Genomic DNA, 25068 nt, shown 5'->3' with positions numbered 1-25068 from the left:
CTAAAGCTTCAAGTTCATCATATTATCTTTTCACATTTCTGAGAGAAATGACAGTAGGTCGCTAGCATTCAGGGCATCTGGTTTACAGGGTTTGAGTTGCAAAAGGACAAGGAAGACAAGCTAACGTCTATGCTAAATGATCCCTTTTGTTTTAAAAAGCTGAAATCCCCATTTGAATATGTTGGTAAGGAGGAGAATTGATGTGGCATTAAAAATGGTCAGTTGATGCTTTATAAGAACCAGTCAATGGGTGGGCAGGGGTTGGACTGCAGCATCGTTTTACATGTGGTAGGTGTGCAGGAACCAAGGCTCTATCTAGTTCAATGTCTGCATCCAAAGGGCTTTGGGAGAAGTCAACAGGGTCACACAGGGGATGTGGCAATAGGGTAACTAGTGTCCAAAGGGAGATCAAGGGCGCCAGGGTGGGGCCCTGTTGGTCCAAGCTGGGAGATGCTGCATGTTGTGTGATGTTTTTCACTTAAAACAACTCTGACGTTCACCTGGCGGTAAGAAAATTCTGCTAAGCTCCCTTGGCAAAATCATACATCTTTTCCTGTAGTTAAACTTACCAAGAGTAGTGCTGTCTGTAATCCTGGAGGTGAATTATAAAAATAAAGTCTCCTTGGTTTTAAGTTGCTTGTGGTATTAAAACAGGGCTGGAGACTTTGCTTCCAACAGAAACAATGGAAAAGTTCTGCAGATTGCAGTAAATTCCTGACATAGCTGCTCCCTACCAGGGGGTGGTCGAGGAGCCTGGCTGTGGGCTCCCTCACTCTTCCAAAGGGCAGGCTGGTAGGAGTTGGCAACAGTCACATCTGAAGGGAGTCATGCTTTTAATTTTTCTTTAAAAAAAAAAAGACTTTATAGTGGCTCCCCAAATACACTTTAACAAACTTAAGGTTTCCTACATTCTTTGAAATCTCAAAGACTTAATTGTCACTAATACTTAAACATGCTGCTAACCTGTTCTATTTTATAATTTAATTTCTGCTCATGGTTTTTTTGTAGGCTTTATCTGTGTCAGTCCCTCCAGGCCACATTAGGGGGGTGTAGTGGGGGGCGGGGGGAAGGGGGGGTTTAAGGACCCAAGGCAGAGGCATGCACTCTGAGTGCCTGATAGCCCCACCTGGAGATCAAGAACCAACCCGTTCCCACCTGAAAACAAAGTCCTTTCCTTTCAAAGCCCAGGAACTATACCATTATATAACATTATAACACTATAATCTCTTGAGTTCACTACCAAATTCAATTTAAAATATTTTTAGGAATAAAAATGTATAAGTAAATTTGAGACAAAATTTAACTTAAAACACAAAATACTTTAACATTGTTTATAGAAATGCACACAGAAGCAAGCATCACACCATCATTAACCAACAGAAAATCAATGTAAAATGCATCCACAGATGGAGAGTCAAAGAGAATGGGTGGTGGCAGGCCCGTAGCCCCAGGGCTGTGATCACTAGAGGTGGGCTTTCTTGGCTGACTGTACTAAGATGAATATAACAAAAGATTATTTTTCAAAAAAAAAAAAAAATGACATCAGAAGCAAAATTAATGAGAAAACTGAAAATATTTTTCTGGTTGAGATTAACACACAATTTTACAAAAGCACAATCTGGAAAAGGTCTCTGCTCAGCTGTGCCTCTACCACAGCAGAACTGTTTCTCTGTCCTCCACCTCCTTCTTGTACAATTGTTCACAAGTCCACTATTCTCAAATCCACAACCATTACACATTCAAATGGAATTTAAAATATTCTTAACTGGTACTAAATAGCCAGAATTGTTTCTTCATTTGATTGAGTGATGCTAACCTTTAGTGTATATCTTCCGAGTCTTTTCTGTGTGTATCACATGACTTCAAACAAAAAACTAACATCTCCTTCTTCCAAACAGCCACACCCTTATTCATCTTCTTGTTTTACTGAAGTCTGTCATGACATCTGCTACTATGTAAATAAAAATCCAAACAATTATCTGTCAGTATTAACCTGAGGGTCAAGGTGCTCACAGTCAAGGGGGAGCGTAATGATAATATTATCTACTTTTATTTTGCATCTAGCTTAAGACTACCCATTTGAGTATATTCATTTTGCTAGAAGTTTCTAAGCACCTGAGCATTGAAAGACCTAACCTCTTGGCCCTACCATGAAGCCCTACCACCTATTCAGGTGCAACTGCAATTCTGTACAATTTATTTTCACATCAGATATGTACTATGGCCACGTCTTAACAAAGTTTGAAAGAAGCACATGCCACACAAGCCCGTAAAGACCCCATCATCATGCTTATGAACTGGAAAAGGATCTGTTCCACCTTTTTTTGCCAGGCAATCTAATCCTCCCTCTGGCAGCTCTCTCCTGCCATGCAGCACCCTCCACACCTGCTGCTATGCCCTTATCTGAAATTAAGGACCAGGACAGACATGGTGGCTCATACCCATAATCTTAGCTACTCTCAGAAGTGAAAAGTCTAAGGCTAGGGAGGCCCCATCTCAACCAACAAGCCATGTGTGGTAGCTCCCATCTGCAATCCTAACTAGGCAGGTGGAATGGGTAGGAAGAATGGTCAGGGCCAGCCCAGGCAAAAATAAGATCCCATCTGCAAAACAAAAAGTAGATCTAAAGAAAAACTTAAAAAATGCTTGAGAGCATAGCACAGATGGCAGAACACATGCCTGGCAGGCTCACAGCCCTAAGTTCAACCCCAGTATTACAAAAAGTAAAATAAACAAAAACTTTAAAAAGTTGTGGGTGGGGATAGGAGGAAAATAATGGGAGGCAGAGAGGGAGAGGTGACACTCTCCAAAAAGAAATGTACTCTTCACCTGTCACCTCTCTGTACATCACCTTTATAATAACAATAAAAACATTTAAAAAAAATTACTTCAATTATCAGGACCGGGTTTTAGAATTCGAGTTTATCCTACGTGAGTGCCCACAGGTAGGGAAAAGTATCTCTCTCAATCTAGTCCCTTATTTCACCTGTCCCCAGAAGTCTCCCATGCTCAAACTCAGAAAATTCATACTCTTCATTTTCAAAGAGCCAGCCCCAGCCAGGTACTGGTGGCTCACCCCTGTAATTCCAACTACTCAAGGAGGCTAAGATCTGAGGATCACAGTGCAAAACCAGCCCAGGGAGTGAAGTCCACGGGACTCTTACCTCCAATTAACCACCAGAAAACACAAAGTGGAGCTGTACCTCAAAGTGGTAGAGCACTAGCCTTGAGCAAAAGAACTCAGGGACAGCGCCCAGGCCCCAGTTCAAGCCCCATGACTAATAACAACAACAAAAGATTTAGCCTCAATCAAGGGGAGAACACTAGTCTACTCTTGCATTCCTTCCCCCAGTATTAGGGTGGTACTCTGAATAAAATAGGTCCTCAACAACAGAAACCCGCAGGACTGAAATGGCATGAAACTGCTGCATGGCCCTGTGCCTGGATCTGAGTACTGACAAATATTCCGGTTCAAGACAGATAGGAAGCTGCCATGGCCCATTCTGGTACTATGCACACACCTGACCAGATTCTGTCGCTGAGGAGTTAAGACAATGCACATAAAGAGTGGCACAGTGTCTGGCACAAACTCAATAATGCAATCCATGTTAAGCAGTACCTACTGTAGATTTTACTGCGCAAGTTGCAGAATCCCCATGCCTGCAAGTATAAATTGTCAGCAGATGTTACTTCTTATGAATACAATGCCATTCTGCTTCTGCTAACAGTTCCTAAGTCAGCCATTTGTTTCATTTGTCTTACCACCCCCAGATTCCTCTCCCCACAACACTCTGGATATTACAAGTCCATCAAAGACAAAGGAAGAAGAAATGACAATCCTGTTACTCCTTCCTTACGTCCCCACCCGTACTGATGCTTTAACAGTGTCGGTTGCAACTATATTTCCATATTTTAAGTCTATAAGCCTCTGATTTTACACCTTTAACCAACTGTTTCCATTTAATTTTAGGACCCTTGGGAGAATTGGGCACCTAAACCCTCTCTCCAGACCGCATGTAGCCAAAGATGAAGGCTGCCTGGGACTAGGGAGGTTGTGCGGTTCTCAAGCACTGTTTAAGGAATAGAAGAAGCCAACCCTTGTGCTGCCTGGGAGTCCCAACTTCTCACAATGCTAAATAAAGATGTGGCCCAAATCATCACAGCTGCTTCTCTAAAACTGGTATTGCCAACTTAATACCTTCTTTAAAAAAAACACACACAAAAAAACAGTTCTTTCACACTTCATTTTTTTCCCCCTAATTTCAAATCCAGAAAGATGGCAAAGAAATCTGTCATGTTACCAGGAATGCTTATATTAAGTAACAGGAGAATGCATGAAGTTCATTAAGTTTCTACAATTATGGTATTTATCATGTAAAAATTTATACACACACAACTTAAAAATACTTGTTTACTTTTCTTATTGTTGTTCTGGGCCTGGGACTTGAACTCATGGCCTGGGCACTGTCCCTGAGCTCTTCACCTCAATGCGAGCACTCTACCACTTGAGCCACAGTGCCACTTCCAGTTTTCTGGTAGTTAACTGGCGATAAGAGTTTCACAGACTTTCCTGCCCGAGCTGGCTTTGAACTGCGATCCTCAGATCTCAGCCTCCTGAGTAGCTAGGATTACAGGCCTGAGCCACCCATGTCTGGCTTACCTACTCTTTATTTCTCTTAAAGAATTTACTAATGTATTTGACACTTTTTTTTGTCCTCCCTAGCTATAACTACTATTTTGAATTTTACTAAATGCTACCTTTTACTATTTATTGTTTTTATCTTGTATTTCAGTTTTGTATACTTTTACTGTCTGTTTCATCTGGAGTTCATTGAACTTCTTTGAGGGTTCACAGTCTTAATAAAGTTTAATACAAATTTTTTTTAAAAAGACATATGTCACACACCCCTGTAATTGCTTCCAAACAGTTACTTTCATGGCTGTCAGATGCTACCTAAGAAAATAACACTTCCGTTGAATTAGGTGTGGAATGATCCACATAAAAGTAAGGTAAAGCAGAAAATAAGCCCCTTTTTCAGGCAAGAAGCCAATGGTGAGATATGCTCACTTCTAACCTGGCACATCAACAAACTGAATTCCAAGAGTCATTTGTCCAGCTTTTGTACGCGCAGGTGTCCTAGTTTGGGTAACAAGCAAAACAAACCAGCTTTGAAGAGAGAAGCAAGCCTCTGCATAGGGGGAAGAAAGTGTGTGTGCATGCACGCATGCGTGTGCACATGCGTGAGCACACACTTATACATGCATACTTAAACTCGAGGTGTGTGTGAATGTGTGTGATTAAACTCCAGGCTTCAATTCTTGCTCTTGCTGGCTTTTTTTTGCCACAGTAGGAAATTCTTTAGTGCCATGATGTGCAACTAGTTACAAGCCTCCCAAAAAAAACTTTACAAATCTACATAAGTCTGTATTACAAAAACAAAATATATGGACTTTAATAAAAATGTTAGAAAACATTTAAACTGTTCATCTTTTCCTAAATGTGCTGATAAACTCAAGGACAGACTGTTACCACAGAGAGAATTTTGCTGGTGCCTCCCATGAGAATGGTTGATGGGCTACAAAGCAAATCCACAGGATAGGTTGTGTTACCCCATTTTGCAGACAGGTAGACTAATGACCAAAAGATGTAATCTGTCCAAAGTCAAAATGGTAGAACTGGGATTTGACAATGGCCTCTTAATTGCAAGACTGCTTTCTGGCACACTATAATAAATTCCACATTTTGTACACTCAAGATATGGATGAGTCTGCAGTTTTCCTTTTCTCTCCACCAAACACACATACATTTTAGATAATTTTAAAGAAGCTATCAACTTTTGCAGGAGTAATTTGCAGGCAATGCACAAGAAACAGTAGTGTATTTCTACTCAGCGGAGAAAAATGAAAGGGAAGACAATTCCACATACTATTTACATGATGTTCACAGCCCAGTCTTTCTAAAACAGTAAGTAAGCACTGTTTTTCATTTGGCAGTTTCTATATTCTACTGCAACCACGAATTTATCTTAGCATACACAGTAGTAATTCATATTATTTTCAATCTGCTAAATTTAGTTTTGATAGAATCAGAACTATAATAGGTATTTATTAAGCCTAATGCTCAAATTCGATCATATTATCAAATATGTCTATGGTCCACCTAAACAAAGAAAAATATTCCCTATAATAATTCATTTAGCAGTTACAGGCAAGTAAATTCAGAACCCTAGGTCCCTTATTCAAAAAAACAAAAAACAACCAACACTGCAACTAAGCACAATCTGATTTACTTATCTGGATGTCAGTGAAAGGGATCTATAAACTTCAACTTCACAGTTAATCCTATCAAAAGTACACCCCTTCATGTGGGAGCAAACAGGGCAACTTCCACATGTGGAAGACTTGGCACAGTGACCATTACTCCACGGGCTGTCTGCAGCACAAACCTGGACCTGGGATTTCCCCACCCTTAGGGCCATAAGAGAAGGAATCAAGGCAAGAGGTAGAGAACAGTGAGCCATCCACTGTTCCTCTGGCTAGACCCTGGACATTCTGCTTAAAGCCAGTGGTCACTTCATCCCACAAAGAACCAGGCTCTGGTAATCCCACAGATTAAACTCAAAACTATGGGCAACAGACCAAGAAAGACATTTTCTGCAATTCAAACTGATTAGAGAAGGAAAACTGAACCTGAGAAGCCAACAGTAGAAACAACAGAAGTATAGAAGTTGTACTGTTGTCCATTCTAAACCATACTGTAACTTCAAACATTGCACATAAATTCCATTTTGAGACTTAAACATGGGTGAGCAAACCAGTTTGCCTTCATTTTTGTGGGCATGTGATGTTTCAGGAAACTTACAAAAGACTGCACCAAGAGGTAGATTAGAAGCACAAGAGAAAAAGATTGTTTATCACTATAGCTTAGATGGAAAAAAGGGAAGGAGGGAGATTTTTGTCTAAGAGTTATTTTTATTTTTAGCCAAAGCATAGACAACCCCTTGCAGCTACTGGGCTGCAGAAACTGGCCTTTGATCATTCAGTAAACCAAAAACATAAAAACCAAAAACATAAAATTTCAGGTTTTTAAAGCATCAGATGAGCAATAATTATACATATCACTATTTTTGGAAAGTGTAGCATTTTTATGTATCATACATAGCATACTATTACTATTATAACAAATCTCTTGCCTCTGAAATTATCTGGGTTTGAACTCCTGGCTTTACTTCACTTGGCTTTGCTTGTTCGGTGGATGCCCTACCATCTAAACTATGTCTCTGTGAGAAAAGCATCTTTTCCATCAAAATAGTTTGCTTTTCGGTTAGTCTTGAGAAAACTTTCTGAAGGATTCCTGCTTTGGCCAGGTGGCTTGGCCCTTGTCAATTACATTTCCCTGAGCACTTTAATTAACATATCCTATTAGAAACTCCTTGAACTTTAGTTATATCCTGTTAATTAAGCTGTTTCCTTTTCCAGACTGTGAACCCCAGCTCAGCCAATGTGAGCAGAGGGGCAGGGTCTGCTGGGTTAGGGGATAAAAAGGGAGCACCCTGCCTGCTCTATGTGCTTGCTGGCCAGAATTTTGGCCTATGGCACACCTTTCTGCAGAAATGAACTTGGCCTTATGAAGAAGTTCTTGTCATTATAGCTATGTGACACCCCAACATCCTAAGCTATTTTTAACAGTCTCTAAAACAGCATTTTACTATTGCTTTTTGAAAAAGGAGTCTCATCACCTTTTCTGCCTGGGCTGGCTTTGAACCTTGATCCTCTTGTTGTCAGCCACCTAAATAGCTAGTATTACAAGCATAAGCCATTGGTACCCCTCTAAATGTAATGTACTTTCAAGATGCAACAGTTAATTACACATTTACCAGTTAATGATTAAATTTTCATTAAAAATACAGCAAAGCTGAGTGTGGTGGTATATGCCATCTAATCCCCACACTAGGAAGGCTGAGACAGCAGACCTTGGATCAAGGCCAGCCCAGGCTCTAAAAATGAGACTTCAAAACAAAACCCCTAAAATGTTTGGAAATTCTGGGATCAAGATCAGACATGGAAACAAAAAAGCAGCTACAATCAATGCTTCAGAACCTTTTTCTAATCTACTCATACTCCATCAAATTCCTCTTAATAATATATGCATCAAGTTTGTATTTATGTGTGCATGCATGTATACACACTTGAACTCAGAGCCTTTATGCTCTGGTTCTGTTTACATGCTATGGCTGGTACTCTTACCACATGAACTATGCCTCTAGTCTGGCATGTTTTTTTTCTGTTTAACTGGTGATGGAGTCCCATGGACTTTACTGCCCCACACAGCTTTTAACATAGATCTTCCAGGTCTCAAGACTCCTGAGTAGCTAGGATTATAGGCGAAAGTCTCTGGTGTAGAACATGTGCTTCAAGTTTGAACTGTTTACCTTCTCCTGTTAAATTTCTAGAGAAAAGTGTGAAACAAAAACTATGTAAGAAATCTGAAAAACACAGATAGGACATGGTGATCAGGAGAACCCAGATTCTAGGCCAGTCCAAGCAAGCTAGCATCATTGTCACAAGAGTAGTGACACAACAAGCAGTTGAGTTAAATGTTAAATCATTAGATGTGTCCATAGCAGATACAGCTTAATAAATGAATTCAACCAAGAACAGTTGCAATGTTATGAAACTGGTTTAATCTGAGTGATAAACAGACCAACAGCTACTTTCTGTTTTTGCTTAAGAGTAACCACAGTAATATTTTGAAATGGCTCTCGCTTCTCATCTTGGCAGTATGAATATGAACTGGGAGCCGGCACTGGTGGCTCACACCTATAATCCAGGTACTCAGGAGGCTGAGATATGAGGATCATGGCTTGAACTTTGGGACTGGGCGCTGTCCCTCAGCTCTCCAGCTCAAGGTTAGCACTTGAGCCACAGTGCCACTTGGGTTTTCTGAGTGGTTTATTGGAGATAAACCTACCCGGACTGGCAAGTCCATGAGACTATTATCTCCAATAAATCACTCAGAAAACTGGAAGTGGCATTGTGGCTCAAGTGGTGCAGCGCTATCCTTGAGCTGAAGGGTTGAGGGACAGCGCCAAGACCCAGAGTTCAAGCCCCACAACCAACCAAAAAAAGAAAGAAAGAAAGAAAGAAAGAAAGAAAGAAAGAAAGAAAGAAAGAAAGAAAGAAAGAAAGAAAGAAAGAAAGAAGAAAGAAAGAAAGAAAGAAAGAAAGAAAGAAAGAGAAAGAAAGAAAGAAGAAGGAAAGAAAGAAAGAAAGGAAGGAAGGAAGGAAGGAAAGAAAGAAAGAAAGAAAAGAAAGAAGGAAAGAAAGAAAAAAAGAAAAAGAAAGAAAGAAAGAAAGAAAGAAAGAAAGAAAGAAAGAAAGAAAGAAAGAAAGAAAGAAAGAAAGACAGGAAGGAAGGAAGGAAGGAAGGAAGGAAGGAAGGAAGGAAGGAAGGAAGGAAGGAAGGAAGGAAGGAAGGAAGGAAGGAAGGAAGGAAGAAAGATGACTATGAACTGGTAACCTGCCTGCCAGCAGAGCACCACGCTGGACAATGTGAAACTGCAACCTAGTTCACTGGGAAGCTCCAACTGTTTGTCCTCCAAAGTGGTGCTCAGGGGCTGCTTAGCCAACCCACATTGCCTCTCAGCAGCAACTTCAAATACATGACACCTCCCTGCCATGCTCCTAGGAGCAAAAAGTCATATACCCTAACAGTAACTGGAATGAGAAGCTGCCCAACTTCTAGAAATAACTTAAAAAATTTGAAATTCAAGAAAAAAACCTGGTGCTCATACTTAAGACAAGAACAACAGACTAGAACTTTTCACTTTCAAATCACAAGCAGCTATCTAAAAAAATCAGCTACTTCAAATTAATTTTTAAAACCTTTTTAGAAAACATAATCCTTCAATAAGCAGGTTTTAACTTTCATTTACTGTAAGTACAGAAACAAACTATCAGCTAACAATAGGCAGATCATAATGCTCTTAATACTCAAATGTCATCTGAAACTTCATAATAGCATTATATAAGAACATTGAAGATTCACTCACGCTAGTTGATTTTTTTTTTGGGGGGGGGGGGGGGAGGGGTCGGTTATGGGGCTTGAATTCTGGGCTTGGGCACTGTCCCTGAGCTCTTCAGCTCAAGGCTAGAGCTCTACCACTTGAGCCACAGTGCCACTTCCAGTTTTCTGGTGGTTAATTGGAGGTAAGAATCTCATGGACTTTCCTGCCTGGGCTGGCTTTGAACCGCGGTCCTCAGATCTCAGTCTCCTGAGTAGCTAGAATTACAAGCTTGAGCCACCAGTGCCCAGCTATAGTTGAAATTTTTCCAAGATATTTTTGGAAAAAAAATTTAGCTAATTCACATAATTTCCCTGTAAATGAAGTTACATATAACTAAGAATCAAAGTCATAAAAAAAAGTACTGACCAATATTTTAGCCTAAATGAGTAGCAATTCAGTGACAGTCAAAGAGTTAGAAATCCATAAAACAATCAAAACTGTACTGAGTTTTTAACAACAGCCACCACAGTGTCAATAGAGCTGCCCTGGCAAAAGCTACCAGAGATCAGACAGTCAAGACTCAGCCTGGGCCCCCCTCAGCAGGAAGGCAGTGAAAACTACTGCACAGGCAGCTCCAGCAAGACCCACCATACAGGACGCAGACCACCTGGGTTCTATTTGGTCTCCGCTTTATGGCTTGTAAGTCATAGTGCAAGCAAGTCCTCTCTAACTGCGCCATGCCTTGCCCTGCACCTATAAACAAGAAGTACAATCAAGTGTCTACCAGGGCCCAGAAGGTACAGGCCTGTCTGCCATAATTCCTGGGCACCACAATCAGGCCTCTCTCAGCTTTGGGCAAGGAACATGCAACAGAGCAGTCAGATGCTACTGAGGGTCAAGACAACACTTTACAGAAACCTACCTGTTCTCATTTATTAAATGCATTCTCTCTATTCACTGCAAGCTGAAGCAACCTTCCTTACCCTAGCACTGCCATTGCATGTGCAAGTGCTCAAAACACAGCAAATCACCTATGAGAAATAGCACCAGCCACCTGGGTTCAAGAGAGATCCTAGACAAGTCCTTGTCCTAGCTTGGAGAGAGCACCCCTCTAGCCAGGGTTAACAGGTGTTTATGGGTGGTCTCCAGGGAGCAGATCTGTGCATATCTAGGAGGTTCTATCACATCATCAGTCCACATCTGCTTCCCACCTGTTCTCCAACAGTTTCCTGTGACCTCTCATTCTCTCTCAGGGAGTAAACATGGATTACTCTTCCCTTCTTCCTATCCTCATGCTCTCTCAAGTCCTCCTCCTCAACACTTCCCTCTGAGCTCATAACAGCCCAACTCCTCTTCCAAGGAACACCCATCAAGAGCCACTGTCATCTGGCTCTGATGACACCAAAGGTGTCTAATGATGCCAATCTCCCCTAGCAACCCAGCCATTGATGGGATGACAGCAGAAAGAAGGCCAATTCAGCCACTGGCAGAACTCAGTTTCATAACTCAAAAAATACTCAAGTGGAGCCAGGCACCAGTGGCTCATACCTGTAATCCTAGACATTCAGGAGGCTTGAGATCTGAGGATTGCGGTTCAATGCCAGCCTGGGCAGAAGTCCATGAGACTATTATCTCTCCAATAAACTACTCTGAAAAGCCAGAAGGAGTGCTGTGGCTCAAGTGGTAGAGAGCTAGCCTTGAACACAAAGAAACTCAAGAGTTAGTGCCCAGGCCCTGAGTTCAAGCCCCAGGACCAGCAAAAAAAAATACACACACACACACACACACACACACACTCTCTCTCTCTCTTTCTCTCTCTCAAATGGGTTTCTATAGCCATAGAAATACTAATAGAACCTCCTGTGTCATTTATGCCACAGCCTCAGGAAAGCTACTAGCTCCCCATTCTGCTCTCCCCTACCCCTTCCCTCCCACACTGCTGGTATTATGAGGTGTGCCTTGCTCACAGCCTGGAGTCCCCTCAACTGCAGAAGATCACTTGGTTCTCTGCTGTGTCTCCATCACCCAGAGGAACATTTGACAAAAGAGGAAAATTTGTTGAAGAGGCCCCTCTAGGTGCTTGCAACTTCTCTGATATGCTCACAGCCCTTTGCTCCTCTGAGCATTCTCATCTCACCACTTTTTCTAAACAAAGCCCTGTGGCCAGCCCAAACAAGAATGCCTTTTCCCGCCTCAAAAACACAGCAACTTAGGCAGCCCATGCAGTGAAAGAAGAAAGGCTAACACTTTTTTCCTCCTCCCTGACCCAGTTTGAGTTCTTCAGCACCTTTGGAGATTTCAAACACTTGAGCGTTTTGTGCTACACCAAGTTTTGTCATTTGAACAATCTGTTGTAAGGTTCTATAGCAGAAGTCACCTAAAAATGTAAACAAGTTGGTATTTTCAGATACTTTAGGTTTGATAAAAAAATTGAGAGGGCTGGGAAGGTGGCTCAGTGGTAGAGCGCTTGCCTTGCATGCATGAGGCCCTGGGTTCAATTCCTCAGCACCACATAAGCAAAAAGAAAAAAGCCAGAAGTGGCGCTGTGGCTCAAGTGGTAGAGCGCTAGCCTTGAGCTGAAGAGCTGAGGCACCCAGGCCCAGAGTTCAGGCCCCACAACCGGACCCAAAAAAAAAAGGGCCTCTCTTAATTTGCTGGACTAGTAAGGTCAGTAGGTTACAAGTAGGTCTCCAATAAGGGCAAATCAGCAGAGAGCCATAGCGCTGGGCAGAGAGAGGACCAGGGAAAGCAAGAGACTTGACGCTCCTGTTGAGTTAACCCAAGTGTCCATAAGTACCTACTGCTTAAAGGAGTCACTGACTTATCACAGGCTCAAGAGATTCTCCACCAAATACACATGTACACACAACACAAATGTTGCAGCCAGCCTGAGGTATGGCACCTGTAGTTAGCAAGAGCAGCCTACATTTCACAAACTTCTTTCCTTCCATTATCTTGCTTGCTCATTCTCAATAGCAATGACATTAGCACTGCTACTATGGCATGTTTTTAAAGCTGGGGAACTGCATCTCAGTGACTTGGCTTGCCCCAAGTCCTGGTAGAAAACTGTGGCTGTTCCTCATTCCTTCCAAGCCCCTTGCAAAAAGCATCTGTTGCTTCTTAGTTAAAAGGACTTTGGATAAGGCTGCGGCTGGGGAAGAGTGGTCACTAGAATGTGGTGCAGTGCAATGTTCCATCATGCCTGCCCAGCATACACAGGCTCTGGGTTACAACCTCAGCATCCCCAAATACACAGAAGAGCAAATTTCATCTCTCAGTTCTTACAGTCCCCAAAAGGGATCAGAGATCCAGCAGCTGACTAACACTTCTATATGTGGTCTTTCCAATGTTACTTCAGAGAATATAATCTTCCTATGGTTCATATCCAAATACTCAGAAACATCAAACACTGAAGCCTTCTCTTCCTGTCTACCAGAAAGGTTTCAATGTCCCTTCCGAGATTCAATCGTACAGAACTAGTCAGACATATTAAAAAAAAAAAGCTAAATACAAATACAAAGCAGAGAGTCAAAAAAAAATCCTAGTTAAAAATGTCTAGTGTATGTACAGTTTATGCAGCTCTGGCCCATGGCAAAATGGCATGCTCTTTGGTCAGAGACAATATAACCTGTGTTCTCACAGCATGGTGTTCTTCTTTGTTTGCTGATCAGCAAATACATTGAGAGCCTACTACCTGCCCTGGTGCTGATCTGCAACTTACCAATACTGTGTGTTCCTTTGCCAGCCTGGATTGCAAGTGCAGACTCCAGGAGAAGAATTACTGCTGATTTTGTGCACACTGCACAACCCAGCAGAAAGCCTGACACACAGCAGAGGCTTCATAAACATTAGTTTGAGTTAATGAGAGACAGTCAGACAGAGATAGACAGGCAGGGGGAGGAGGGGTGAGAAAGGAAAAGAAGAGGGAAAGGGAGGGGAAGGAGAGGAAAGAAGAAAGAGAGAAGGAGTTAGTTTGTTCTACATAAAGGATTAGGGTTTTTTTCCCCACTGTCTAAATAGGCAGTACAAGCTGATGAATTCTGAAAAGCCCCATATTCAATGCACAGCTGTAGACACCACTGCTGTCAGGCAAAGGAGACAAGATCCAGAATTATGAAAAATTCCGCCCTTTTTTTTTTCCTCTCCCCGCCCTCCCCACCCCCAACATGAGGGTAGACCCAATGCCAAGCTGTCAGCTCTATTTCTTCAACATCTGTGGATTTCAGAAAAATGAAAGTTAACCCGCCTCTGAGGGAAATTTATGTTGATTTTCTCTGACATCACTGCCAGAAAAGGTATTATTTAAATGTGTGAGATCACACATAAGACCTAGATAGTAGCAAATTAATATAAAAAGTTTCCCTTTCAGGTCTTTGCAAGCCATACTTCAGCTTTCAGAGTATTCAATCTAAAAATTGGGTGGGGAAAAAAATCCCCGGCACCAGTGGCTCGTGTCTGTAATCCTTGCTACTCAAGAGGCTGAGATTTGAGGATCACAGTTCAAAGCAAACCCAGGCAGGAAAGTCTGGGAGACTTTTATCTCCAATAAATTACCAAAAATAGCTGGAAGTGGAGCTATGACTCAAGTGGTAGGGTGCTAGCCTTGAGCAAAAGCTCAGGGACAGTACCCAGGCCCCAAGTTCAAATCCCAGAGGACATGCACATACACGCATTTTAATTCATAACTTTAAACTCTCTAAACTTTAGGTCACAAGAGAGCAGACAGTAAAGTGTCCCAAACAGGCTGGCTGTGTGTTCTGAGCCTGAGATTCAGTCAGGTCTCTTAATTAAAATCGATGACTCAATGGGTTGTATACTGCCCAGAGTAGGCTAAAAAAAAGTGAGTAAGAAATATTAAATTTCAATCCAATAATCCAGCAATGTAGGCATAAATGCATAAGTTCATGTATCACTAATAAACATTTTCAGGTTTTTCTCCACATCTACCTATAATAAACTAGGGATAAATGCAAAAGAACAAAAGAAGGAAACAGCATCTAAACATGCACACCCAAGTATGCCAAGCAGAGAAAAAGCCTTAATGTGAGTCTACTGAGCTACAAACACCCTTAAATAAATGGCTGTGTTAATGTGCAGTGGGTACAGCAAAAAGCCCCCAGTCTTCAGCTACTACAAATCACAACTTACCTGGAAAAGCTGCAAGCATGTATTATACACAAAACGCAGTCTAAATAAAAGAACAAGTCACATGAAGAGCTTGCAAAAAGCAACCGAATCCCCAAATACAGCTGGAACAGTTTTAAAATAAAAAGACCTGGAATTTTCTAGACTATGATCACCCAATACAGAATCAGTGTTGAATAACCAAACGCAGCAACTGTATGAACTTCAATAAACTCAGAAGTTAGTGACCACAAGGCCCACCAATCCTTTCTTGGATGAATCTCTACTTGCATCATTCTGTGAGATACAAAGAACATGTCACTGAAAAATCAAAATGGACTTCTTGTGTGCACTTTAAATACTGCTTCACAAATTTCAAGACTGTTTCCTTTATGATTTTATTTACAATCTGACACAGTATACTAGGTAATTTTCTGGATATTACAAAAATGTACTTATGACCTTAGGAGGGCAACAAAAAACTAACGTACCTAGTCTAAAAAACAATCATGTCGAGCGCCTCGGTATATTCCAAGTGGGGCTCTATAAAAGATACCCAAATCCGTATTAAAATTCTATATAAAAAGAATTCCAACGACGTATCAGCATGCCAGCTGGAAATATGATACAGCCAAGCAAACTATTTTCCTACCCACAAATTATGCCCTCCCTTTGTAAGTGCAACTACACTCTGCCTCCTGTTCAAGACCATTAGAGATGAGAAAACACCAAGACCAAGTCAAAATGACAGTGGCCGGGGCCCAAACGCCCCCGGGCCCCAGCCCTATGTCCGGGACCTCCCCCCACCACCACCACCGGGGCCCCGTCTCCCTCGGTCCGTTCTCGGTCTCGGTTCGCTGCGGCCCATCCCGGTCCGCGTCCTCCGCGGCGAGCTGTCAGCGGGGCCCGAGGGCGCCGGCCGCCCGACGCCGACGCCGACGCCGACCCCGAGACGATCCCAGGCCGGGTCGGGCCCGGCCCGACTGGGCCGGCTGCAGGCCGCAGCGCGCTCTCTGCCGCGCGGGCGCTCCCACACAAGTTCACACGAAGCCCGAGCGCCCGACACTGCGGTGATTCAGCAGCGGGCCGGGCCGGGCCGGCCGGGCCGGGCGGGGACCAAAAAGGTCACCAAGGCGCCGCGGGCGCCGCGCCAGGCCCGCCGCCCGGACGGCGGCTGGAGGGGTCGGCGCGGGGCCGGGCGCAGCGGGCGCCGGCCCAGGGTCCTACCTTTCCGGCTCTTCGGGGAGCTCCGCTTGCTCCGGGCGCTGGCTCGCTCTTCCTCAATCGCAGCTGCTATCTCGGGGTTGTCTTCCCCATTGTACCAGACCAGGAGCTCCTCGCCCGGCGCGATTGGCTGTGGAGAAAGACGAGACAAGCACGGGTCCAATCAGAGAGGCGGTTGTTGGCGGAGGCGGGGCGGCACCGCGGCGAGCGGGAGCGGCGCGCCGGTGGCAAACAGCTGTCGGGCGGGCGCCGCCGCCGGACGCGCGCAGGAGGGGCCGGCTGGGAGGAAGGGCTCACGGACGCGCGCGGGATGGGAGGAGGGGCTCGCGGACGCGCGCAGGAGATGTTGGCTGGAAGGAAGGGCTCGTGGGCGCGCGCGGGGAGGGAGGAGGGGCCAGCTGGAAGGCCTAGTGGGCGCGCAGGGCGGGAGGGGTGCTCGCGGTCACGCGCAGGGAGGCTCCTGGGCCCAGGGTGGGCCCGGCAGCGAGTCAGAGCCGCAAGCCAGCAGCGTACTAGCGCTTATTCTAGACTGCGTGCCAGGTACTTCCACGTCCCCACAGGATCTGACCCAGCTCTCAAGCCACCGCCACAAAAAGAGGCGCGGTGACGGACACCCAGGGGCGTTCAGGGAAGCCCTTCGCGAGGCCGCCAGCCCGCTTCGGTCAGTCCGCGCCAAGACTGCAGGACCCCACATCACAACTTTTGGTCCTCAGGAAAATGTCTGAATACCAGCCAGTTGCTATGCTCCTACAGCTGGCGGGGTGGGAATCGGCACTATCACGCGACCACCCCCGGGAGACTCCGAAGAAGAGATTGTGAAGAGAAAGGCTGGGCTGGTCCCTGCACAGAAATGAGGGGACCGGCTTACTGGTTTCTTTCTCTCGGGGACTCCTCTTTCCCAAAAGATGCAAGAGACGATCTAAAACCCGCAGAACCGGAGTCCAGGAGTCCACCCCGACCCTAAGGTAAATGAATGAACAAGTGATAAAAGAGAAAGGCCTTTCCTTCAAGTAGATATCAAGGAACCAATGAAAAGGAATGAGAATTCGAAATCCATTACTTGGCAATCATCATCAGAAAACTGATTGGGACAAGACTCACCAATGGATGCTCAGACTAGCAAGTGGAAGTCTGGAGTGGAACAAGAATATTGTGTAGTCTAGAAATATCTCACCACTAAATTTCATTAATTACAAGGGGGAAAATTCTATCTGTGTAATGAGAGCACCGAGTGTCCCTCCTGACAGGATGCAGAGTTCTACATGTAAGATTTCTACACATAAGGCATAAATGCAGTTTAATCAGGAGACACGTAAGAATAACTTTTATTCTATGAAAAACTAATTGCCAGTTCTCCTTAAAACTGAAAGGTTATCAAAGATGAAAGCACCATCCAATCTAAAGAGACAGAACATATGATATCCAAATACCACAGCATTCTTTTCTGTAAGGAAAACTACGCTGATTGCCGTGGAGTATAATTTCAGTGCTGGCTCCCTGATTTCTTTTTTTTTTTTTTTTTTTACTGTCCGTCATGGAGCTTGAACTCTGGGCCTCAACACTGTCCCTCAGCTCTTCAGCTCAAGGCTAGCACTCTACCATTTGAGCCACTGCAGCACTTCCAGTTTTCTGAGTGGTTTATTGGAGATAAGAGTCTCACAGACTTTTCCTGCCCAAGCTGGCTTCAAACCCTGATCCTCAGATCTCAGCCTTCTAAGTAGCTAGGATTATTACAAGCGTGAGCCACTGGGAACTGTCCCTGAGCTCTTTTGCTCAAAGCTAGTGCTTTACCACTTGAGCCACACCACCACTTCCAGCTTTATTTTTTTCTGATAGTTAATTGGAGGTAGAGTCATGAGACTCGACCTGAGCTTTTCTGCCCAGGCTAGCTTCAAACTATTCTCCTCAGATCTCTAAATAGTGATTACATGTGTGAGCCACTGGTGCTCAGCTTGATCCTGCTTTTGTTAAGGATAGGAAAATGACAGTTCACATTGATGAGATGCATTGTGCTCATAATCAGACTTGTAGAATTGAAGGCCCTTTGTACAACTACTTAAAATTATATTTTTAAAAAACCTAAAAAATAAATGTCAATTTAAAGACAATATAGTTCTTTAGTTCTGGGCCTTGTTGTTTAAATAAAGCACTTGAGGGTAACATGTAGAACTCCTGGTATGTAGTTCACATTTCAAAATACTCTCAATTCTTCAAACTAAAATAAAAAAAGAGCTACTGTTTTCTTTACTCCCCCAGAATGGCTAAAACCTGTCATTTTCTTTTTCGTTTTCTTTTCTTTTTAGGGGGGTCAGTCATGGGGCTTGATCTCTGGGCCTAGGTGATGTCCCTCAGCACTTCAGCTCAAGGTGAGAGCTCTACCACTTGAGCCACAGCACTACTTCTGGTTTTCTGGTGGTTAATTGGAGATAAGAGTCTCATAGACTTTTCCTGCCCAGGCAGGCTTTAAACCACGATCCTCAGATCTCAGCTCCTGAGTACAATTACAGGCGTGAGCCACCAGCACCTGGCTCAAAAGTAAATTACTTTTTAGAAATAAATTGTTTCTAGATTATAAATTCCAAACACAGTTTATTCCTCTACCTTTTGGCTATAAGTGACATTTATGACATGATGACATAAAATAGTATTTGAAATGGCTAGGGTTCTAGGAAACATGTAAAATCTTAAAGTCAAAGAGAATGGACTGAGGACAGATGTATTTTAACATGTTTCTCACACAAACTTCATCACTGCAACACCAAGGCCACTACTGGCACCCGCAGGAAGCCTCCCAGAATGAGCATGCCTATTCCCACCTTCCTGTTTGTGTATCCAGTCCTCTGCAGACATCATCAGAGAGATCTATCAGCACAGGGCTGGGGAATATAGCTCAGTGGAAAAGCACCTGCCTTGTTTATTCAAGGCCCTAGGTTCAATCCCCAGCACCAAAAGAAAGAGAAAAAAAAAATTAGCCCAAGCTTTATAAGTAGGAGGACACTTACTCCACCCAAGTTATTCTTATTGCCAAACAAACACCATGAAACCACATGAATCTGTTTGTATGACATATATAAAACATTTTAAACACCAATGGGCTGGTGAAATGCTAGGGGAACTTGACTTAATTTGCTAATAAATAGTTTCAAAATAGTTGGTGGCCAAGATATTTAGACTATGGAACAATACATTTCCCAACTTTTATATTAAAACAGCTACAGAGATAACAATCTATATAGAGGAATTAATTTTTAAATCAATTTTTTAAAAAAAATCAAACAGTTTTCCCCTCCTGTACAATGCTATTTTAAATCTTTCACTCCTTGCATTTCAAGATTTCGTGTCTCAAATTTTGGAAGTAAAGCTGTGTCATTAAAGTAAGTATAAATCTATATTTTAAAAACTAAAATCAAAAAACCATACATAGTTATGCATCTCATGGGAGGAGACACTTTCAGAGAAAGGTGTCATTAGGCCATCCCGAGCTGCAGGAGCAATACCATGCACCCACACAAACTAAAACTACAAGGAGTCATTAGCTGCTGGCATTTACTAAGACTGTGATCCTGTGCTTGTGGTACATGACTGTGTTATATTTTCATATTAAAAATAAAGACAACAAGATTTCCAAACCTTCCAACTTTATTCTTGAGTGACAGGCTTTATAAAAACCAAGCACATTCCCTTCTCTAAATCATCAGAATATTTAAATTTGAATTTTACCAGAACAACTGAAACGAGACCCAGGTTTTTGTATTTCTGTGGCTGGATGAGAATGAGAAATCACTGCACAAAGAGCTCATCTCCTCTGCCTCCACAAACCATTCCCTAGCTTGGTCTCTATGTCACAATCAGAACTCAGCCTCTGCTCTGGAATGGGTGCAGAGTTGAAGACTAACATTCCTGCCTCTCCCTGTGGGTCATCAGGCCCCACCTGATACGGCCTCTATCTACCTCGCAGCCCTCATCTCCTAGGACTCCTCTCCTTCCTCAAGCTATACTGGCCTTGCTCTACTCTTTCAGCAAAACAAACAAAACCACAACAACCTTTCAAAACCAAAGTCCCCTATCTGTCCACTTCAAGTTATTTCTCCTACTGGCCCATCTTCCCGCACTGCTCTTTTCCCCCAGTTCTTTGCAGGGCTGGCTCCTTTCGATGAGGGTATGTCACTTCTCACAAATGTCACTTCTCACAAACATTTGCTCTGACCCCCTGGAGCCAAAGCAGGCTTCCCTCTATCTAGTCACTGTCTAAAGCACATACTGTTGTCTAGCATTATTTTATCAATTTATTTAATCATTATCTTCTTCCTTCCCCATAAAGTGGACAAACGTTCCATGAGACTGGAGACCTTCTGTATCCTGCTCTACTATAGACAGTACCTGGTACACAGCAGACATATGATCAATACTTGTCAAATTAATGAACGAATGAGTAAGTGGACAGAGGCTTAACTATTAACTGTGGAGACTTTAAAACAGCTTCCTTCCTTTGTTTTGGGTTTTTATTTTTATTTTTGCAGTGCTAGACACAAGTAGCAAGTGTTCTAGCACTGAGCTATATCCATAGGCCCAAAATAGTTGTTAACTGCAGTACAAACAAAAGTGATACTGATGGTACCAGTTACTTGGGTGGAATACAGGGACCAGAGAACAGCACACATGATTCATTTACAATGCCTAGAAGAACATACTTCATGTTGTCAGAGAGGGGCCTGAAAGGCCTCATGTGTACTTAGGCAGATACCATAGGTCAGAAATCAGAACCATGCTGTTTCAAAGATAGGCAAAAGTAACAGTACTCCGGCCAGTAGGGTAGCATCCTACTTACAGTTACATTAATATGCTACATAGTGGCTTTGTTAATCTTCACAACAAATATAAGAATTCATGTTTACATTAAGTGTGACTAATTCCAAAATTCAAAACCTGAAATGCTACAAATTTAAATTCAGCACATGTGGGAAATTCCATACCTAACCTCATGTGGCAGGTCAATCAAAAAATGAGGATACTAAAAATACTGTGCCAACTGCCTCTGTCTACCTATATAAGATGAACTTTGTATATAGAATTGGGTCCCATCCCACATTACCCATACCACATTATGTATATGTAGATACAAAATCCAAAGCAATCCAGAATCCAATACACTTCTAGTCCCAAACATTTTGGAGAAGGAACCCTCAATCTGCACTACTACTTCATCTTCATGGACGAGAAGACTAAGAACTAGATCAAGAACTTGGCTAGAACCCCCCAATGCTGAGCACAACGTCATACCTTACCACAAGTGACAGGCATCACCTAGCTCTGTCCACATTCACCATGTGCTCACCACAACTCTGGCTCACACTACCACTACCTGTGTCTTCCCACAAGGAAGCTGAGGCACAGACAAAGGATTTGCTATGGGTCACACACAGAGGCAGGGCAGGCTCAGGGCCACCCTGTAGATCACATCTGGCTTCTGGGCATTCTGCTGTCAGGGTGAAGCAAGTTAACTTGATGCTTAAGGAGAAAGCTGTACTGGTGCCCTCCTCTCATGAGTGACTGGCCCATTTCATCCATTGCGGCTACTGCAGCACTACCGAGGTTCCACCATGCTGGTTCAACCACGTTAGTCTCTCAACTTTGAATAAATTTGAGAAACAAAATGAATTCTTGCATCCCATTCTGAATTCAATTTCAAATCCAATGTTTCAAAACTACAATAATCCTACTAGAAAAGCATGCTCTCACATGAAGCAAAAGGAAATGGGAAGAGAGGGTTTGTTGTTCTCATCAGTGAGAAAATAGCACAAACATGCTGTGTATGTCTATCTTTAGTCCTACATTGGTATGAAGTACCAGGCCATGGCAGGAAAAACACAGCAGAGAAACAGCAAATAGCATGTACTAATTAAACTTGCAAAGGCCAATGCTACCACACTGACAAAACTTAGCCCCTTGCCAAACCAGCTGCCATTTTCAGTGCTTGCTCATCAAGAATCCTCCACTCCACAGAGACTGCCTCTCATGGGCTTGTCTCCAGACTTTGACATATTTAATAGAAGTGAATACAGAAATTGCCCCCATTATGGCGATTTTAGCAAAGGTCTTCACTCTATAAAAGCAACAACCAGGAAGTGGAAGTGTGACTCAGGTGGCAAAGCACCAGCCTTAAGTGAAAAAGTGAGAGCACAAGGCCCTGAGTTCTAACCCCAGTATCAGCACAAATAATTAACTAAAATTAACTTTTTTTTTTTTTGTCGGTTATGGGGCTTGAATTCTGGGCTTGGGCACTGTCCCTGCACTCTTCAGCTCAAGGCGAGTGGTCTACCACTTGATCCACAATGCCACTTCTGGTTTTCTAGTGGTTTATTGGAGATAAGAGTCTCACAGACTTTCCTGCCTGGGCTGGCTTTGAACCACAATCCTCAGATCTCAGCCTCCTGAGTAGCTAGGATTATAGGCCTGATCCATCAGCGCCCGCTAAAATTTAATTTTTTTTAAAGCATCTATGATCTAGCTTCTCAGCCCCAAGATTTGGCCTGAGAACATTTCCGGCATAGTATGCAGACCTGGAGAGTGAGGGCAAGAAAGAGCATTTTGCTTGCCTAAGGAAGGCAGCAACATAAAAGGCTTCCAGGCTGTAAGGTCCCCAATGTGTGGACACCTCCCCCCAGCCTGAACACGACTGTCCTCTTCCTTCCCACCTCAACAGTTAATATCTTCAAATAAAAAAATTGGACCAAGGAAGAAATATGCTCTGTTTTAAAGGAAAGGAAAGCCATTACATGGCTCCATTTGCACTGAAGACAGACTGTCTCTGCCGAACAAAATACGGCAATACAGCTGCTTGTGCATGGCAGGGAGATGGGAGTGGACGCAGTGGTCATCAGCCATGTGGAGAATCAGCAGCATGTAATTACTCCACACAGCCTTCCTCACACTTTGAAGCCCTGACCCCACAAAGTGGCAGCAAAATATATGTAATCAGAACCCTGAGAGCACAGGTCACATGATCCACCTCAGACATGATCGTTCCCTGGTCTCACAATCACTACTGTTAATGGGCAGTGGCCAATTCCAATGCTGTTACCTTCAAAGTTTTATAGTAGATTGCTCTGTTGATCTCCAGTGGAAACAAATTCTGCTCTTGTCCCGAGCAAGCCCAGTTCACATAGCGCAGCCAGTTCCCCTTCTCTGGATCTGTGGCATCGATGCACATCCACCCCAGGTTCGGGTAATATACCTTGGCAATGGGGAAATGAGCCTGGATTAAAACAGGGCTCCACTTTCAAGTTCATTTGCATTAAATACAAGTATCTCTACAAAGCATTTCAGAGGAACAAAAGCAAGCAAGCAATAAAGAAAAACACAAGGTGAAAAGTGAAACCCAAAGCTGTAATTCTCATTGTTTTTCTATTGCTTATTTTTTCCTCTAACCATAAAGGTACTGTAGACAATACACTTAATCTCTAGATGGGTCCTGCTTTAGCAATTACATTATCCATACATGTAAGGACAAGGGACAACTCCATTCCCCCAGGTGAACTTAGGAAAATGGCAACAGTGTTTAACAGCAACCAAACCGGAGTTTTCTGGAATGTTCTGCCAGTTCATGCATGGCTGGACCGCTGGGCTACAGAGTTCTGGCAAGGTGGACAAGAACTGAGCACACCTGATGAGCTAGCATCTGTACACATTTACACACGGAGCTCACTGATAATGCCTACACCCCATCCAGGTACACCTGTGGGGCCTGTGGTGCAATGGAACATTGCTCTGTGCATTACAGTGTCTGGCAGAGAGCACTCCTCTTCTAGGAGTCACCACCGACCCATCCCACAGCAGCTTCCCATGCTGGCCTCCCTCTGTGCACAGCACTGCTTAGTAACCCTGCTTGCTGACTGCTCCTGGATACTCATTCTGACTTCTCCCCTCTACGTTGCCTCTAATACCTCTAATAAGACAGTGTGGCTACCAGCTAATGAGCACATGACAGGGACAGGCCAGAAGTGCTGTGCAGTTCATTTATTTAACATTAAGTCCTCAGATGAATACTTTCAAAAATAGGCCATTTACTAAACACCTATCAGCATCATTCTAAAAAGAGGTTATCTGATTGTTAAAGACTCCTTTCAGCATCATTATCACACTCACCCTCTGCTCCTAAAGGGACAGATGCAGAAAGATATGCACATATGGAAGACACAATAGCCCCCCAAATGGTAGGTCATAAAGAGATAGTATTATAATGCAAAACTAGGTTAAACTTAACACAAACAACAAACTTTCCGTCACTTTTAGTTTAAATGTCTACAGGGCAATTTTATCTTATTTGCCGGCATAGTAAAGCTAGCAAACAGAACAGAGAATGGTCATGGAGCACTAGCTGGTCACAGAAGCTCAGAGATACCCCCATGGACTTTAGCCACACCCACCCATTCCCCCACCCCACCACCCAACACCCTGGCACACTGACAGAGATCAGTTGGACAGCAGAAACACACACAGAGACAGCTGCCAGAGAAACGCACAAATGAAGAAGGCAGCTAGACTATCTACATGCTTCAGCATCAATGCAGACTCTGCTGGAACTTCCTGGCTCACTAGTCAGTAGAGACCTTTGCAAAAAGTGAAGTGTTCTGGTTGACTGAGTTCTTTATGCACAGCTCACAGTACTCCAAAGGAGACTAAGGGATCTTCTAAGTACACTAGTGTGCAAAAA

The 25068-nt window shown here is 43.3% G+C and overlaps 1 protein-coding gene and 1 non-coding gene across 5 annotated transcripts in view; both read right to left on the bottom strand.

Moving 5' to 3' along the window:
* The window catches only part of Prdm2 (PR/SET domain 2), a 99616-nt gene that overhangs the window by 39115 nt on the left and 35433 nt on the right, over positions 1-25068 (bottom strand). For all 4 annotated transcript variants that reach the window (XM_042669670.1, XM_042669673.1, XM_042669671.1 and 1 more), the window contains 2 exons: positions 23437-23589; positions 16359-16485 (listed from right to left, as the gene is read on the bottom strand). In XM_042669670.1, coding sequence (XP_042525604.1) covers positions 16359-16485; positions 23437-23589 — 280 coding nt within the window. The remainder of the gene's footprint in view (positions 1-16358; positions 16486-23436; positions 23590-25068) is intronic.
* LOC122099186 lies at positions 2206-2309 on the bottom strand. The gene has a single exon (XR_006145864.1). It is a non-coding gene; the product is annotated as a small nucleolar RNA U13 (small nucleolar RNA).

This window comes from Dipodomys spectabilis, unplaced genomic scaffold (genome assembly GCF_019054845.1).
Source record: "Dipodomys spectabilis isolate Male_0828 unplaced genomic scaffold, ASM1905484v1 ptg000504l, whole genome shotgun sequence".
Classification (NCBI taxonomy): domain Eukaryota; kingdom Metazoa; phylum Chordata; class Mammalia; order Rodentia; family Heteromyidae; genus Dipodomys; species Dipodomys spectabilis.
Note: the sequence above shows the minus strand (reverse complement) of the source record. Positions and strands in the feature narration are given on the sequence as shown.